The sequence below is a fragment of the Schistocerca gregaria genome, chromosome 9 (assembly GCF_023897955.1).
Source record: "Schistocerca gregaria isolate iqSchGreg1 chromosome 9, iqSchGreg1.2, whole genome shotgun sequence".
NCBI lineage: Eukaryota > Metazoa > Arthropoda > Insecta > Orthoptera > Acrididae > Schistocerca > Schistocerca gregaria.
The window spans coordinates 67,998,362-68,016,193 of NC_064928.1; the positions used below are offsets into that span (position 1 = coordinate 67,998,362).

Here is a 17,832-nt window from a genome sequence, read left to right on the forward strand (position 1 = left end):
TACTACGCACCATGTTCTGATACATACAAAGAGCTTACAAACATATGAGTATCAAAGCTACTATGATATTTCGTAACATTTGAAAATGTACCATGTTTGGAAAAGGATCATATATTCACTTATGCAACTGAAATGCGTTTTACAGTATTACGGAGACATTGATACTGTTACATTAATTATAAAGTTGTTCCTCTCTTTTTATTTATTTTAGTACTATATAGGTAAAATTGTACATTATTTAATTATATTTAGCGTCATGAGGATTATAGTAACATTTAAATTTGCTACTTGATCTGCTATTATTTGCTTTGGAGGTTGGAAAATAATTTTTGGAAATTTTTCAGGAAAGGGGTGTTAGCTAACTCTGTTCATTAAGGATATAGTGTGAGGTGCTGTTTTTGTGTTTGTGTATTTCTATTTCTTCTAATATATTCATAGTGGCTCCTTTTTCTGCTAGATCTAAAATTTTTAAGTTGTTCTCAATGTTTCTCAGTGAATGGTTTTCTTCATCAATATGGGCTGCAAATGCAGATTTGTTCAAGTTTCCAAGTCTTAATTGTCTTCTTTGTCTCTAATTTCAAAGCTTCTGCCTGTCTGTCCAATGCAGAATTTTGGGCATGTATCACATTTGAGTTTGTATATTCCTGATTTACAGTAGGGGCTCTTGGAGGTATTTATATCATGGATTACTTTTTGCTGTAATTTATTATTTTTGAAAAAGCTGATTGTGATATTTTTCTTCTTTTTAAATAAGTTTGCTATTTGGTATGATAGTGGGCCTATGTATGGGAGAGTAGCATATTTAGGTTTGGCTTCAGTGGCACACTGATTTGGGTTGAAGTGACTGCTGTGAAGTGGATCTGTGGTTTTTGCCTGCATTTTGTTGTGGAGTTTTTCTATTATTATGGGTTTATATCCGTTATTATGAGCTCCTGTTTTAATTATATTGATTTCATTTTGTTGGTCTGTGTCTCTCATTGCTACTTTTTTAATTCGGTGTAGCATCGTTCTGAAATATGCCATTTTTTGTTAGTGGGGGTGGCAAGATGAGTTGTCAACACTGACATCTGTGGTGGTAGGTTTTCTGTAAATACTAAATTGATGTTTATTGACACTATTGCAAATTTTCTGGTCAAGAAAGTTAATGTTATGATTAGTTTCATGTTCAACTGTGAACTTAATATTTTTGTGCACTTTGCTTAGATCTGCTGCTAATGTAACTATTTCATTTTTTGTACCATCAAAAAGCAAGACTGTATCATCAACATATCTTCTGTAGTAGATTATTTTGTTTGAGAGGTGCTGGTTGATTGAGAAGAATTTTTGTTCTATATGGTTGATGTAAATGTCAGCCAATATCCCAGCTAAGGTACTACCCATTGCCAAACCATCATGTTGTTCAAACAGTTTGTTGTTGAAGCTAAAGTAATTATGCTCTAGAATAAGTGAAAGTATTTCTATGAGTTCACAGATCTCTGTAATACTAATTTTCTTATGTTTAAGGAGATTGTTTCTTATAATGTTAATAGTCTCTTTGACAGGGATGTTCGTGCACAGGTTGACTGTGTCTAGTGAAGCTAATTTAGCTGTTGGTGGGATGTGGATGTCTTCAATTAAGCTTATGAGTTCATGTGTGTTATGTATGGTGTACTTATTTTAAAATCATACTATTTAGTAATGGAGTCTTTTAGTTTATGGCTTATAAAGTATACAGGGCTGTTTCTTGAGTTAACAATCGGGCGAATGGGAAAATTTTCTTTATGTGCACGCAGCTTTGGCGCTGAGGGATTCACTGCTACGCAGCTACGTATTTCATATTTGTTCAGTAAAAAGTTACAGTTTTGTAGTAGCTTTCGGAGTTTAGTTTGGAATTTTACTGTAGGATCTAACTTTATTTCATTAATATTGTTGCTATGGAAAAATTGCAAGGTTTTCTCTACGTATTCTCTTTCATGCATTACGATTAAAGAATTTCCTTTGTCAGCTTTTTTTGCGGGTATTATTTGTGTGTAGTTGTTTCATTATCAGTTTATTTATCTTGTATGCAATTGCATTTTTCTCACATGCATCTAATTTTGCTGTCTCACAAGCAAGTTTTGTGCACGCTATGAGATTTTTAGCACTTTGATTATTGAGATTTGTTCCAAGATTATTTTTCAGACCTTTATCTAATGAAGTAAGTTCACTGCTGCTGAATAGGATGTCAGTTGTATTAATAACTCTGTCAAAAAATTGTGTTGGCTTAGCTGTTTGTTTTTATCCTACTCTGGATTTTTCATAGATTTTAAGGCTTCCATTTTGTCTTTGTGTTTGGATAAAATAATCTTTTGTTCTTTATCTACTTTATCATCTATGTGCTGTAGGATGTGTGAGAATTGTAAGGGTAAGAGGCTGTGTCCTACCTGCAGATGCAAGTTGTAAATGGTAGTGTTTAAGTTTTCTTTTTTCTGGTATTGCATCTTTATATTTGTTTTTAGCCCTATAGTTTCACATTTTTGCTTAGCAAATCTGGCAGATTTAGTTTTTCAGTTAATTTTGAGTTTGTCATATTTTGGAACTATTTTAAGTGAGATCCCAAAGAAAGCAGGTGTTGACAGATGTGAAAATTACCGAACTAATCAGTTTAATAAGCCACTGCTTCAAAATACTAACACGAATTCTTTACAGACGAGTGGATAAACTGGTATAAGGCGGCCTCGGGGAAGATCAGTATGGATTCCGTAGAAATGTTGGAACACATGAGGCAATACTGACCTTACGACTTATCTTAGAAGAAAGATTAAGGAAACGCATACCTACGTTTCTAGCATTTGTAGACTTAGAGAAAGATTTAAGAATGATGACTAGAATACTCTCTTTCAAATTCTGCAGTTGGCGTGGGTGAAATACAGGGAGCGAAATGCTATTTACAATTTGTACAGAAAGCAGATGGTAGTTATAAGAGTCGAGGGGTATGAAAGGGAAGCAGTGGTTGGGAAGGGAGTGAGACAGGGTTGTAGCCTCTCCCCGATGTTATTCAATCTATATATTGGCAAGCAGTGAAGGAAACAAAAGAAAAATTCGGAGTAGGTATTAAAGTCCATGGAGAAGAAATAAAAACCTTGAGGTTCACCGATGACATTGTAATTCTGTCAGAGAAAGCAAATCACTTGGAAGAGCAGCTGAACGGAATGAACAGTGTCTTGAAAGGAGGATACAAGATGAACATCAACAAAAGCAAAACGAGGATATGGTATGTAGTCGAATTAAATCGGGTGATGCTGCGGGAATTAGATTAGGAAATGAGACGCTTAAAGTAGTAAATGAGGTTTGCTATTTGGGGAGCAAAATAACTGATGATGGTCGAAGTAGGTGAGGATACAAAATGTAGACTGGCAATCGCAAGGAAAGCGTTTCTGAAGAAGAGAAATTTGTTAACATAGAGTATAGATTTAAGTGTCAGGAAGTTGTTACAGAAAGTATTTGTATGGAGTGTAGCCATGTATGAAAGTGAAACGTGGACGATAATTAGTTTGTAGTAGAAGAGAGTAGGAGCTTTCCAAATGTGGTGCTGCAGAAGAATGTTGAAGATTAGATGGGTAGATCACATAACCAATGTGGAGGTACTGAACAGAATTGGAGACAAGAGAAATTTTTTGGCACAACTTGACTAGGAGAAGGGATCGGTTGGTAGAGCATATTCTGAGGCATCAAGAGATCACCAATATAATATTGGAGGGCAGAGTGAAGGATAAAAATCAAAGAGGGTGACCAAGAGATGAATACACTAAACAGATTCAGAAGGATGTAGGCTGCAGTAGGTACTGGGAGATGAAGAAGCTTGCAAAGGATAGAGTAGCATGGAAAGCTGCATCAAAACAAGTCTCTCGACTGAAGACCACAAAAACAACAACACTCTTTGTTGAATTTAATGTTAAGAGACGTTTTCACCAGGTTAATTTTATGTTTCTTGAAAGCATATGAAACGTCCCCTTAGAAAAATTATACACGACTGGTATATGTGAAACGACCTCTTTGAACAATTATACACGAATGTGCTTAAACTGACACACAATATCTTTAGCGCAACGCAATCTGACTTCCAAAAATCCCTACGAAAGAATGGCCCTGACTAACATTAATGTATATGTTTCACAAATCACTTACCTCACAAAAATCTTCGTTAATCGAACTACCTCAATACAGCGAGCGCCACTACTGCCAGGTAACTAAAAGATTCAAACTACGGAAGTCACTAACTACTGATAGGCATAGTTAGCAAATGAAAGATTTTAATAGATAACAAACAATGTATTTACCTCACTAGTCATAATATATATAGCAGTTCATGACACCAATTCTTACAAATTTCAAAACTCCGCCATCTCTCTCCCCACGTCCACCACTGGTGGCGGCTCACCTCCAACTGCGCAACGCTACCCGCTGTTAGCATCCAGCTGCCGCTGCCCAACACTACAATGGCAGACAACAATGCAAACCAGCCACAGACTGCACACGGCACAGCCAGTGATTTTTATACAGAGCGCTACGTGGCGGCGGCGTTACCAATAAAAAAAACCTAAACATCCTACTTACACATGTTATTTCTCATTACCGGCTAACCCGCGCGGCTTCAATAATTGTCGCCCAGCGTAATCACGAGCGGCCACTGAGTTATGCCAATGTTAGACACGTGTTGATGGTATACTAGCGTACGCTTTACTATAAAGTCATCGCTAGCCACATACTCGGGATGTTGAGGTGTTTACAGATGTGAACGAAGACTGAGCGGACAGAAGGCAGGCGGTGCTGGGACGTACCTGCACGTGCTTGGGAGCCGTGATGGCGGAGGCGACGGCCTGCGCGACGTCGTGGGGGCGGATGGCGGGCACATGGGGCGTCGTCGTCGTCGTCGTCGTCGCCGCCGCCGCCGCCGCCGCCGCCGCCTGCTGCTGCTGCTCTCTGGCGGGCGCGAGCGGAGACCGCGGGTACGTCGACTTCACCTCGCCAGGGCTCACCGTCTGCACCAAGCAAAGCGCCCCCCGTCAACAGCTCATCGCAACTTTCAGCTACGAGTAGGAAGCTAGAAAATGAAACATCTACAGCCGTCCTTATGATGTCATTTGTTGTACGGCTAGCGGTCGCGCGGTTCCAGACTGCAGCGCCTAGAACCGCTTGGCCACTCCGACCGGCTCACAACGTCATCACTCACCTTCTTGGAGTCGTAGGAAATGCTAAGAATGCTAAAACTGCAGTTGAATGTTGGAATAATATATTCACTGATGAGATCCTCGATATGGTCGTTAGATACACAAAGCAATACATGGACACTATGAAGGATCGTTTCTCCAGAGAGAGAGAGAGAGAAAGAGACATCAGTTCCACGGATGTAATCGAACTAAGGGCCTTAATTGGCTTGTTGTGCCCAGCAGGAGCTACAGAGGGAACCGTCGAAGTCTGGAGGAACTTTGGGGGACTGTAGGCGACGGCGTTGAAAAATTCAGCCTCGTGATGATTCGTGAAGTTTTCGAAAAGTTTGTGGAAAATTGTCGAAAGAGCTATTCCCCTGGTGAAAACGACACAATAGACGAAATGCTTCCAGGTTTTCGTGGAAGATGTGTTTTTCGGCAGTACATACCATCAAAACCAAACAAACACGGAATAAAACATTTTGCTTTTGTTGACGCTAAAATGATGTATACATTTAACATGGAGATCTACGTTGGCTTACAGCCGTTAGGTCCCTTCTGTGTCAACAACAAGCCAAGACAAGTTGTCAAGAGAATGCCTAAGTCTTTATTTGGATCTGGTCGCAATATTACGGCAGATAACTGGTTTTCTGATTTTGAACTCATAGACTATTTGAAAACAAAAAAGCTGTCATTTGTTGGAACTATCAGAAAAAATAATAGGCAATTGCCATCAGAATTTGTTGAAGTAAAAGGGAAGGAACGATACAGCAGCATGTTTGGCTTTTGTTCATGGGAACGTTTTCGTTTCCTACATAGCACGCCATAACAAAAATGTGATTCTTGTATCTTCGTTGTACCATGACGCTGCTATTGATACCAAATGTGGAGAGAAAAATAAACCACAGATTGTTACTTTCTACAATTCAACAAAAGTTGGTGTTGATACTGTAGATCAGATGTGTGCTACTTACAGCGTCAGCCGAAACACAAAGCGCTGGCCAACGATAATTTTTTCCACAATGCTGAATGTGGGTGGTATCAACTCACAGGTAATTTATTTTGGAAATCAACTGGAGAAAATGGGTAGAAGAGTGTACCTAAAATCACTGGCACATCAACTTGTTCTTGGAGAGCAACACAGAAGAAGTAAGGTTAGAATCCCCTCCAGCCTGCAAAGTCGGCTCAAAAGATTTATCCCCACTGAAGATAGAGAGGAATCCCCACGTTTCCCACGTCCAAAAAGACGTAGCTGCACCACCAGCACCACAGAGACGGGTTGCAGAAGGATGTCAAACTATGAATGTAGAAACTGCCATAACGCAATCTGCCTTTCCCACGCAAATATGGTCTGCCAACTTCGCTTTTCTGTGCGCCAATGTGTTCCTTCTGGTAAATCTGAGTGAGTGTGAAAGACACCAGCATAAAAAAGTAGCTTACAATTGGAGTTTATTTCTTCAATTTACTGTTTAGTAAAATTTATGTACTAAAAACTGTAACTGTTTGGTGGTGGTTTCAAAATTTCAGTCCTTTCACTTCTGTTACTTTTGTGATTAATCAATTTTTTCATCCACTTTAGTATGTTTTGTTTCTGTACATTCACATGAAAGTAAATGATTACGTTTAGGGTACTAAAGCTGAGAATGTGAGACAATAGGTGATTTCAGAATGTGTGCCTGTCAGGCTCACTGCGCCCCAACTCAGGACTCCCAGAACTGCGCCTGACAGAGGGTTAATGCAGAGGAGCTCAACTCAAATCGTGCACACCACGCATCAGTGGGCAACATAACTGGTTCTCGCAGACTACCTGTAACGTCAATGTTACCTCTTCGACCATCAACGGATGTTAACCACATCGGCATCAGCTAAGGCCTGAAGTTGGTGCACTAAAGCAACGAAACTGTTGAGCCGTACTATAAATGACATTATAAGGATGGATGGAGATGTTTCATTTTCGTACATAAGCTGGCAGTCAAACACCCAGACCTCCAATCACAAGGATTTACACAAAAAAGCAAATCGAAATTATTGTCCTCTTACGAAACTGTGTCAGTAACATCAACGCCGGGGCCATTCTTTTTAAAATAGCAGTTCCTCAGCTACAGTATATTATTTTAACGTCTCAATTTTTCGCGCGCTGTGAGTTTCTGGCCACTCATCCTCGTTCAAGCAGCCAGGTCGTCGAGGTGCAACTTGGCATCATCGCTGTCCTGTCCCGACAGCAGGTTGTAACTTGAACAAGAACTTCCAGGAAAAATACCTCATAAGCTGTGCAGCCACACACAATATTCTCCTTCAAAAAACAATAGAGAAGATCATGAAACGTTTTTTTCGGCGAGTACAACGTTTTGCATGATGGGAAAACGCTTTCTTGCTACACATCTACATCCACGTCTACATACATACTCCGCAATCCACCATACGGTGCGTGGCGGAGGGTACTTCATACCACAACTAGCATCTTCTCTCGCTGTTCCACTCCAAAACAGAACGAGGGAAAAATGCCTGTCTATATGCCTCTGTACGAGCCCTAATCTCTCTTATCTTATCTTTGCGGTTTTTCCGGGAAATATAAGTTGGCGGCAGTAAAATTGTACTGCAGTCAGCCTCAAATGCTGGTTCTCTAAATTTCCTCAGTAGCAATTCACGAAAATAACGCCTCCTTTCCTCCAGAGACTCCCACTCCCGTAACACTCGCGTGGTGATCAAACCTACCAGTAACAAATCTAGCAGCCCGCCTCTGAATTGCTTCTATGTCCTCCCTCAATCCGACCTGATAGGGATCCCAAACGCTCGAGCAGTACTCGAGAATAGGTCGTATTAGTGTTTTATAAGCGCTCTCCTTTACTGTTGAACCCTTCCTTTGTTTCCGGATTGCATTTGCTTAGGATTCTTCCAATGAATCTCAGTCTGGCGTCTGCTTTACCGACGATCAACTTTATATGATCATTCCATATTATATCACTCCTAATGCGTACTCCCAGATAATTTGTGGAATTAACTGCTTCCAGTTGCTGACCTGCTAAATGATAAGGGATCTTTCTTTCTATGTATTCGCAGCACATTACACTTGTCTACATTGAGATTCAATTGCCATTCCCTGCAGCATGCGTCAATTCGCTGTAGATCCTCCTGCATTTCAGTACAATTTTCCATTGTTACAACCTCTCGATATATCACAGTATCATCCGCAAAAAGCCTCAGTGAACTTGCGATGTCATCCACCAGGTGGAGGAACTACAGTGTAACAGCCTGGCCCTGTACCCCTTCCCCCGTTCCCCCTCACCCAGTTCCTCTGCCTAGCCCCATTTCCACATTACAATCCATCTGGCCCCACTATTTGTATTCACACGCTACACTACTATATAACCTCTAGTCTTACCTTTCGCAATTGTCTTTGTACACAGTGCAGTTCCTTTCATTTTCAGTAAATGTCCAGCATTTTGTAAGTCCTTTCTCTTCCAACATCATTGGTTTATATTTACGAGGGTTGCCGCTGAAAGTAATACAACGAATTTTTTTTCCAAAGTTCTTTATTGAACATCATGAGAATCACGTATACGAAAGAATGGTGTTTTATCTGCACACCTTACTTTTTCACGTAAACTGCAACCCGTTTCATGGGTCCCTCAAGCGTGAAAGAAAGGCGTGTCCTGGTGGCGGAACCATTGCTTCACTGTGTCACTCACCTCCTCATTGTCCTCAAAGTGTCCTCCACTATCCTTTAATGGCCCAAAGAAGTGGAAATCCGAGAGGGCTAGGTCAGGGCTGTAGGGTGGATGGGGTAACACCGTCTCACTCTGTTTTGCGATGTGTTCAGCAGTCCTGAGACTTAGGTCGGGCAGAGCGTCGTTATGATGCAGCTAAACATGTCCTGGGATGCTGTGACACCGAAGTCGACCGAACGCGTCTTGAGTTTTGTTAATGTGTTGACATATGCTTCTGAATTAATGGTACCTCCTCGTGGCGTCACAGCAATAAGAATCACACTTTCATAGTCCCAGAACACGGTGATCGTGACTTATTCGGAGGAAGCAGTTGCTTTGAATTTTTCTTCTGTGGGGAATGGGAATGGCGCCATTCCATCGACTGTCGTTGTATTCCGGGCTCAAAATGGTGAATCCAGGTTTCGTCACCTGCCACAATTCGGGATAAGGAGGTCTCCTCCTCAGCTTCGAACGTTGCAACAAATCGAATGGTTATTCTGTGCGATTTGTGATCCACCGTCAGATACCTAGGGACCTATCTCGCACACACTTTTGAGCATCCAAGAGTGCGGATAAGTGCACCCACTCTTCCTTCACTGGTCGAGAGATGCAGCGCAAATGCCCAGTCAGAATGCGTCTCTCCTCGCGAATGACAACATGAGCTCGCTGCAACGTGTCAGGCGTGACGGCCGTGGATGGTCTCCCCGACCGCTGCAAATCGTGGAGCTCCGCCGAACCGTCCTGTGATCACCTCACCCCCCGCGGCCAGCGACTAACTGGACTTCTGTCGACTGCACATGCTCCACAGGCTTTGCACAACCGTTTGTGAATATTCCCTACAGTTTCTTTCTCTGCGGTGAGAAATTCAGTGACGACACGTCGCTCGTAACGTACGTCACCTACAGACGCCATTTGAAACTGTCCTCCAGCTACGCTGTCTGTCGGACGTGACGGAAACTTGGCGATCTCACTCAGGGGACTTCAAATAATACATACATAACGCTTCGTATTTGTAGCACTGTTTGCAGCTGGGGGAAAAAAATGCGGTGCGTTACTTTCTGGGCAACTCTCGCGAAAAGGGGAAAGTAACTGAAAGCAATACTTTTTGAATACCACCAATGGAAATAATGTTTTTAATAATACTAAAACCATGTAGAAACGTTTCACTTTCTTCATTATATTGTGTCAGTATGTTGTTATTGAGGCCTTCAATCCAGAGGCTGGTTTAGTAGAGCCCTCCACACTGGCCTCTCCTGCGCAAACGTCTTCATCTCTGCATAACTACTGTAACCGTCAACCATTTGGCCGCGATTACTGTAGTCAAGGCTAGGTCTCCCTCTACAGCTCCAATCCTTCCCTTCTCTCCCCCAACCCCTACACACACTTCCCTCTATTACTAAATTACCTATCCTTTGATGTCTTAGGATGTGTCCTGAGCATTTAACTCTTTCGTAGTCAAGTTGCGCCATATATATCTTCTCTCCCCACTGGATTAACTAAATCCTCATTTGTTACTCGATCTACCCAGCTAATCTTCTCCATTATTACATTGGTGTCCAAAATTAACGCAACAAGCTACTGTTTCCCCGTTCTCTGTCTACTTCCCTATACAGGATGTTTGGGGAGGAAAGGTGACAGTATAAGTACAGTGACAGTATAAGTAATTCTGAACAAAAAATGTTATAGGAACATAGGTCCGCACATGATTCGTTAGGGAGGTATGGGTATTGAAAGGAACTTTAATTCAGCAAAATTGATGTGAATATATAGACAATACAACTGGACAACAACGTGTCTTCTTAAAAACAATGTTACAGACATTACAGTTATGTTACACATTTTTACATAATGTTTATTTACTTTGCATTTAGTATATAATGCATTACAATATGCGTGTTGGTTGTATTCAGATGAAAAAGACGTACCACGTCTTTTACAAACGGCTTTCACACTTATCGTACAGGTGTTGTACAGTTCACAGAACTGGTTCGAATATCCCAAAAAATGTTGAAATGTGTGTGAATTTCTAAGGGACCAAACTGCTAAGGTCATCGGTCCCTAGACTTACATACAACTTAAACTAACTTACGCTAAACACAGGACACATCTATGCCCGAGGGGGGACTCGAACCTCTGGCGAGAGGGTCGAAAATCCCACCGTGAACGTCAATGCACTTTTGCGCTCTAGCGATAACATGTTCTGTTGCTTGTTCAGTTGCCTGTGGTTGGTTCCTAATCAATTCAGCAGGGTCCACGATGCGACGAAGCAGTTCATCTCGTGCATTTGGCTTCACTTTGTCCACCTCTGATTTCATCCAGCCCATAAAGAGAAATCTCAAGGTGTAAGATCAGCTGGTCTTGGAGGCCAGTTAATAAATAGCACCGCTGTGACCAATCCAGCAATTAGTAAAGGTGTGATTGAAATGGTCCCTCACACGTAAGGTCTAATTATCGCTGGTCACGGGAATAGTATGTATGAAAGCAAATGACTATTCTCAGTTACCCAGTAACAGGATTGAAGTCGTTGCGCATTGTTGCCAACGTGGAGGTTTTGAACACGCTGTACGTGAAATGGATGCAGGCGATCCGCACGTAATGTTTCCCACATTCTTGTACTGGGACTTGTCTCAACGCTTGCGATAATTTCTTCCTGTTCCTGCAAAGTTTGTTGACGTGCACACGCGGACGAAAAATGTCTACTTAGAAGAGAGCCTGTTGCACGCAAAGTGATAAACACTTTGGTAAACAGACTGCGATCAGGTAGTCGTCCTGTGAGAAAGCGCCTGTGGTATTCTTCTCTTTCGGCGGTAGCATTACTGCCGCAGAAGCCGTAAACATACACCGTGTCTGCGTATTCCTCATAACCGTAGACGTGTGTAATTGCTAGCAGCGCTTGTACGAACACAGTTAACACCGTACACTACACATGTAACCGATCCGTCGCCAGTACACGACACAACTGCGCAAGCAACGGGTGACTGTACTACGTACGTCACATGACCATAATACGTGGTAGGTTGCATAGCGTAAACAAGGCATGTACCCGTGCATTGTTTGCAAGAAAATCACGTTACGATCCAGTGGCATTGCGTATACGTTCACTTTGTGCACATCAATTTTGAAGAATTAAAGTTCCTTTCAGTACCGTTACCTCCCAAACGAAGCATTTGCAGACCTATGTTCACAATTACTTATACTATCACTGCTTAAACTATTGACTTTTCCTCCTCAAACACCCTGTATAATCACAAAAACTCTCGAAAGATGTGTGTACTATCGTGTTCTGCACGTAAAATGCCGTTCCAGTCAATGGACAACCACACCAACGTCGACATTAGGGCACCTATTAAACGGGGTAGTGTTCGCCGAGTATCTCACATCCACAGTCGTTGTGTACACTGCCACGGACGATGCGCTGTGGCACAGAGAAGGCGCCTAGCAGAGTCTCTGGTGTGGAGGGCCATAGGAAGAATGGAAGCAGGGCGGTCACAAACAGATGTGGCCCGATCGCTTAATATGAGTCGTTCTGTTGTTTCTCGGATATGGCGACAGTTTACAGAGACCGAAACTGTATCCCGAAGATCAGGGCAGGGCCGATCACATACGACATCAGGAAGAGAGGACCATTATTTGGCAATAAGGGCACGCTCACACCGCCTTAGCACTGCTCGGCAACTGGCATCTAACCTCGCAGCATCCACTGGACGTGTTGTATCCAGGCAAACGGTGTACAGAAGGCTTCGGCAGAGTGGCCTTTACTGTCGGCGACCTCCTGTATGTTTACCTCTGACGCGTCTTCACAAAATGGAGCGTCTAGAGTGGCTGACATCGAAATAAGTGTCCAAGGAATAGAAAAGCAACTGAAATCACTCAACAGAGGAAAGTCCACTGGACCTGATGGGATACCAATTCGATTCTACACACAGTACGCGAAGGAACTTGCCCCCCTTCTAACAGCCGTGTACCGCAAGTCTCTAGAGGAACGGAAGGTTCCAAATAATTGGAAAAGAGCACAGGTAGTCCCAGTCTTCAAGAAGGGTCGTCGAGCAGATGCGCAAAACTATAGACCTATATCTCTGACGTCGATGTTGTAGAATTTCAGAACATGTTTTTTGCTCGAGTATCATGTCATTTCTGGAAACCCAGAATGTACTCTGTAGGAATCAACATGGATTCCGGAAACAGCGATCGTGTGAGACCCAGCTCGCTTTTTTTGTTAATGAGACCCAGAAAATATTAGATACAGGTTCTCAGGTAGATGCCATTTTCCTTGGCTTCCGGAAGGCGTTTGACACAGTTCCGCACTATCGCCTGATAAACAAAGTAAGAGCATACTGAATATCAGACCAGCTGTGTGGCTGGATTGAAGAGTTTTTAGCAAACAGAACACAGCATGTTGTTCTCAATGGAGAGACCTCTACAGACGTTAAAGTAATCTCTGCCGTGCCACAGGGAAGTGTTATCGGATCATTGCTTTTCACAATATATATAAATGACCTAGTAGATAGTGTCGAAAGTTCCATAAGGCTTTTCGCGGATGATGCTGTAGTATACAGAGAAATTACAGCGAAATGCAGGAATATCTGCAGCGGATAGGCACTTGGTGCAGGGAGTGGCAACTGAGCCTTAACATAGACAAATGTAATGTATTGTGAATACATAGAAAGAAGGATCCTTTATTGTATGATTATATGATAGCGGAACAAACACTGGTAGCAGTTATTAGTGTAAAATATCTGGAAGTATACGTTCGGAACCATTTGAAGTGGAATTATCGTATAAAATTAATTGTTGGTAAGGCGGGTACCAGGTTGAGATTCATTAGGAGAGTCCTTAGAAAATGTAGTCCATCAACAAAGAAGGTGGCTTACAAAACACTCGTTCGACCTATATTTGAGTATTGCTCGTCAGTGTGGGATCCGTACCAGGTCGGGTTCACAGAGCAGATAGATAAGATCCAAAGAAGAGCGGCGCGTTTCGTCACAGGATTATTTGGTAAGCGTGATAGCGTTACGGAGATGTTTAGCAAACTCGAGTGGCAGACTGTGCAAGAGAGGCGCTCTGCATCGCGGCGTAGCTTGCTGTCCAGGTTTCTAGAGGGTGCGTTTCTGGATGAGGTATCGAATATAGAGGGTGTCACCTAACGTTACCGCTGGATATATTTCGTAAACCACATCAAATACTGACGAACCGATTCCACAGACCGAACGTGAGGAGAGGGGCTAGTGTAATTGTTTAATACAAACCTTACAAAAATGCACGGAAGTATGTTTTTAACACAAACCTACGTTTTTTTAAACGGAACCACGTTAGTTTTGTTTGCACCTCGCACCATATGAACAAATACGTAATCAGTGCCGTTTGTTGCATTGTAAAATGTTAATTACATCCGGAGATATTGTAACCTAAAGTTGACGCTTGAAACCTCCGACGTTCAGTTGCGTGTTGTAACAAACACAGGCCACGGTCGGCGAGCAGCATCTGCAGGGACATGTTTACGATGGCGACCGTGTTTGCGAGTGTGGCTGTAGTGCACTGCTGTGGTTTGGTCTAGCTGTCGCAGTGACCGCATGTAGCGCTTGCTGCTATTGTTATTCTGCATTCGTCTCCGCACGCAGACCAACTGTAGTACACCATGTTACCAGACGTCTGTGATAGTGTAGTGTTGTAGGAACTGTGACCATGGTGTATTCGAACTCTGAAAAGGCGGAGATGATACTCATCTATGGCGAGTGTCGACGAAATGCAGCTGAAGCCTGCAGAGTGTATGCAGAACGGTACCCGGACAGAGAGCATCCAACGTGCCGCACATTGCAAAACGTCTACGGCCAACTGTATGCCACGGGTATGGTCGTAGCACGCAAACGGGTCCGTAAAAGGCCCGTCACAGTAGAAGCGGGTGCAGTTGGTGTGTTAGCTGCTGTTGCCATGGACCCACACATGAGTACACGGGACATTGCAAGAGCCGGTGGCCTGAGTCAAAGTAGTGTCATGCGCCTACTGCATCGTCACCGCTTTCACCCGTTTCATGTGGCGCTACATCAGCAATTACATGGTGACGACTTTAATCATCGAGCGAGTGCAATTCTGTCAATGGGCATTAACAGAGAATGCGTTGTAGTTCTACCTGTTTACCGATGAAGCGGGTTTCACAAACCACGGGGCAGTGAATCTACGGAACATGCATTACTGGTGCGTGGACAATTCTCGCTGGCTCAGACAGGTAGAGCGACAGCGACCGTGGACTGTAAATGTATGGTGCGGAATCATTGGCAACCACCTCATTGGTCCTCACTTCACTGCAGAGGCCCAAACAGCTGCAACATACATCGTGTTTCTACAGAATGATCTGCCAACGTTGCTCGAAAATGTCCCACTGGAAACGCGTCGACGTATGTGGTATCAGCATGATGGTGCACCTGCACATTCCGCAATTAACACTAGGCTGGCCCTTGACAGGATGTTCGACGGGCGTTTCATAGGACGTGGAGGACGCATAAATTGGCCAGCCCGTTCTCCTGATCTTACAACTCTGGACTCCTTTCTGTGGGGTACGTTAAAGGAGAATGTGTACCGTGATGTGCCTAGAACCCCAGAGGATATGAAACAACGTGTTGTGGCAGCCTGCGGCGACATTACACCACATGTACTGCGGCGTGTACGACATTCATTACGCCAGAGATTGCAATTGTGTGCAGCAAATGATGGCCACCTCATTGAACATCTATTGGCCTGACATGTCGGAACACACTCTGTTCCACTCCGTAATTGAAAACGGAAACCACGTGTGTACGTGTACCTCACCCCTCATGGTAATGTACTTGTGCGTCAGTGAAAAAGACCAATAAAAAGGTGTTAGCATGTAGACGTAATGTGCTGTTCCAGTCTCCTCTGTACCTAAGGTCCATGACCGTTCCCTTTGGATCCCTACGTAATTCGGTGCTCTCCGACACACACGATCGAACAGCGGAGGAGTGGTACTCAAGCGTCAAGTTTAGGTTACAATATATCCGGATGTAATTAACATTGTATAATGCAACAAACGGCACTGATTACGTATTTGTTTATGTGTTCAGATGTGCTAACAAAACTAAGGGAGTTCCATTTTAAAAACGTAGGTTTGTGTTAAAAAAATACTTCAGTGCATTTTTGTATGGTTTGTATTAACCAGTTACACTAGCCCCTCGTCTCACTTTCGGTCTGTGGAATCGATTCGTCAGTATTTGATGTGGTTTACGAAATATATCCAGCGGTAATGTTAGGTGACTCAGCCTGTATTGCTTCACCCTACTTATACCTCCCGAGGAGATCACGAATGTAAAATTAGAGAGATTCGAGAGCGCTCGGAGGCTTTCAGACAGTCGTTCTTCCCGCGAACCATACGCGAGTGGAACAGGAAACGGAGGTAATGACAGTGGCACGAAAAGTGCCCTCCGATGCACTCCGTTGGGTGGCTTGCGGAGTATAAATGTAGATGTAGATGTAGATGTAGAGTTGGGAACTCAAGTGCGCTTGTTGCGAGGTGCTATGGACCCAGACTTCGTTTTGACAGACAATAATGTTCGACCTCATAGAGCACGGGCGGCAGACGTTTTCTTGGGAACGGAAGGTATGGCGCGACCTGCTCGCGCTCCCAATTTGAATCCCATAGAGCACGCCTGCGATGCACTGCAGAGACGGCGTGCGTCCACCAAGCACTCTCCTAGACTTCCGAACAGCTCTGCAGGAAGAGTGGGCGTTACTGCCTCGACATGAGACTGGTGACATCACTCACAGCTTGCCACGACGTTGTCAGGCCGGTATTGCTGCCAGAGGTGGCTGCCGTACTGAACAAATTAACCAGTTCCTGGAATGTGTGTGCAAACCCGTTAAGTTTGAAAAAAAAAAGCGAGGAACATTTTTGTCTATCGTTATGCATGTTGCAGTTGTTTATGTTCTGTATTCTTTACATTGTTTCTACTTTACTGCCACATAGTTATACTGTCTGTGTTAAAATAAGCGCAACATCACAAAATTTTCTTTTGTTACTTTAATTTTGTACACCAGTGTATATGACCCTACGTCTCAAAAGATTCTTTTCTCTTCTTATCTGCACTGCTTGTCGTCTACGTTTCACTTTCATTCCTGGCTACACTGCAGATAAATACCTTCAGCAAAGGCTTCGTAACACTTAAACGTACATTAAATGTTAACAATATCTTTTTTTATATATACGTTTCTTGCTGTTGCCAGTCTACATTTTCTGTCTTCTTCATTTCAGCCATCATCAGTTATTATGCTTCCCAAATAGGAAAATTCATCAACTGCTTTTAGTGTCTCATTACCTGATCTAATCTTTACTTAGTTCCACTACTTGCAAGTACCGCTGTTTAACTTTTTTTGAGGTTCATCTTATAATCTCCTTTCCAGACACTGTCCATTTCGTTCAGTTCCCCTTCCAAGTCTTTTGCCATCTCTGACAGATTTCAATATCTCTGGCAAATCTCGAAGTTGCTATTTATTCTCTCTTAAATTTGCTTTCCCCGAAGTCCTTCTCGATTTCCGTCACTGCTTCCAAATTCATTAACATCGGGGATGGCCTAAAACACTGTTTCCCTCTCTTCTCAGTTCTCCCTCCCTTTCATGTTCTTCAACTTTTATTATTAATGCAGACTGGTTTCTGTATGGGTTGTAAATTATCTTTGGCTGTATGTTTTCTATGCCTTCTAGCTTCAAAATTCCTAACAGTGTAAGCCAGTCAAGAATGTCAATACCTATCGATAAACCTATAAATGTTATTAACGTAGTTTTCGTCCGTCTTCAATCTGCAAGTCATAGGGTCAGGTCACGTAGGCTTGCATTTCTCAGTAACCTAAACTGATGCTCTCTGAGGTCGGCTGCTATCAGTTTTTCCATTCTCCTGCAAATAAGACGTATGTAAGAAGAGTGAAATGACGAATGAAAATATTCACCAAGTC

At 42.9% G+C, this 17,832-nt stretch overlaps 1 protein-coding gene across 1 annotated transcript in view; it reads right to left on the minus strand.

Annotated features, from left to right (window-relative positions):
* The window catches only part of LOC126291635 (dehydrogenase/reductase SDR family member 11-like), a 109,112-nt gene that overhangs the window by 32,792 nt on the left and 58,488 nt on the right, over positions 1 to 17,832 (minus strand). Inside the window, exon 5 of the mRNA XM_049985199.1 lies at positions 4,800 to 5,000. Coding sequence (XP_049841156.1) covers positions 4,800 to 5,000 — 201 coding nt within the window. The remainder of the gene's footprint in view (positions 1 to 4,799; positions 5,001 to 17,832) is intronic.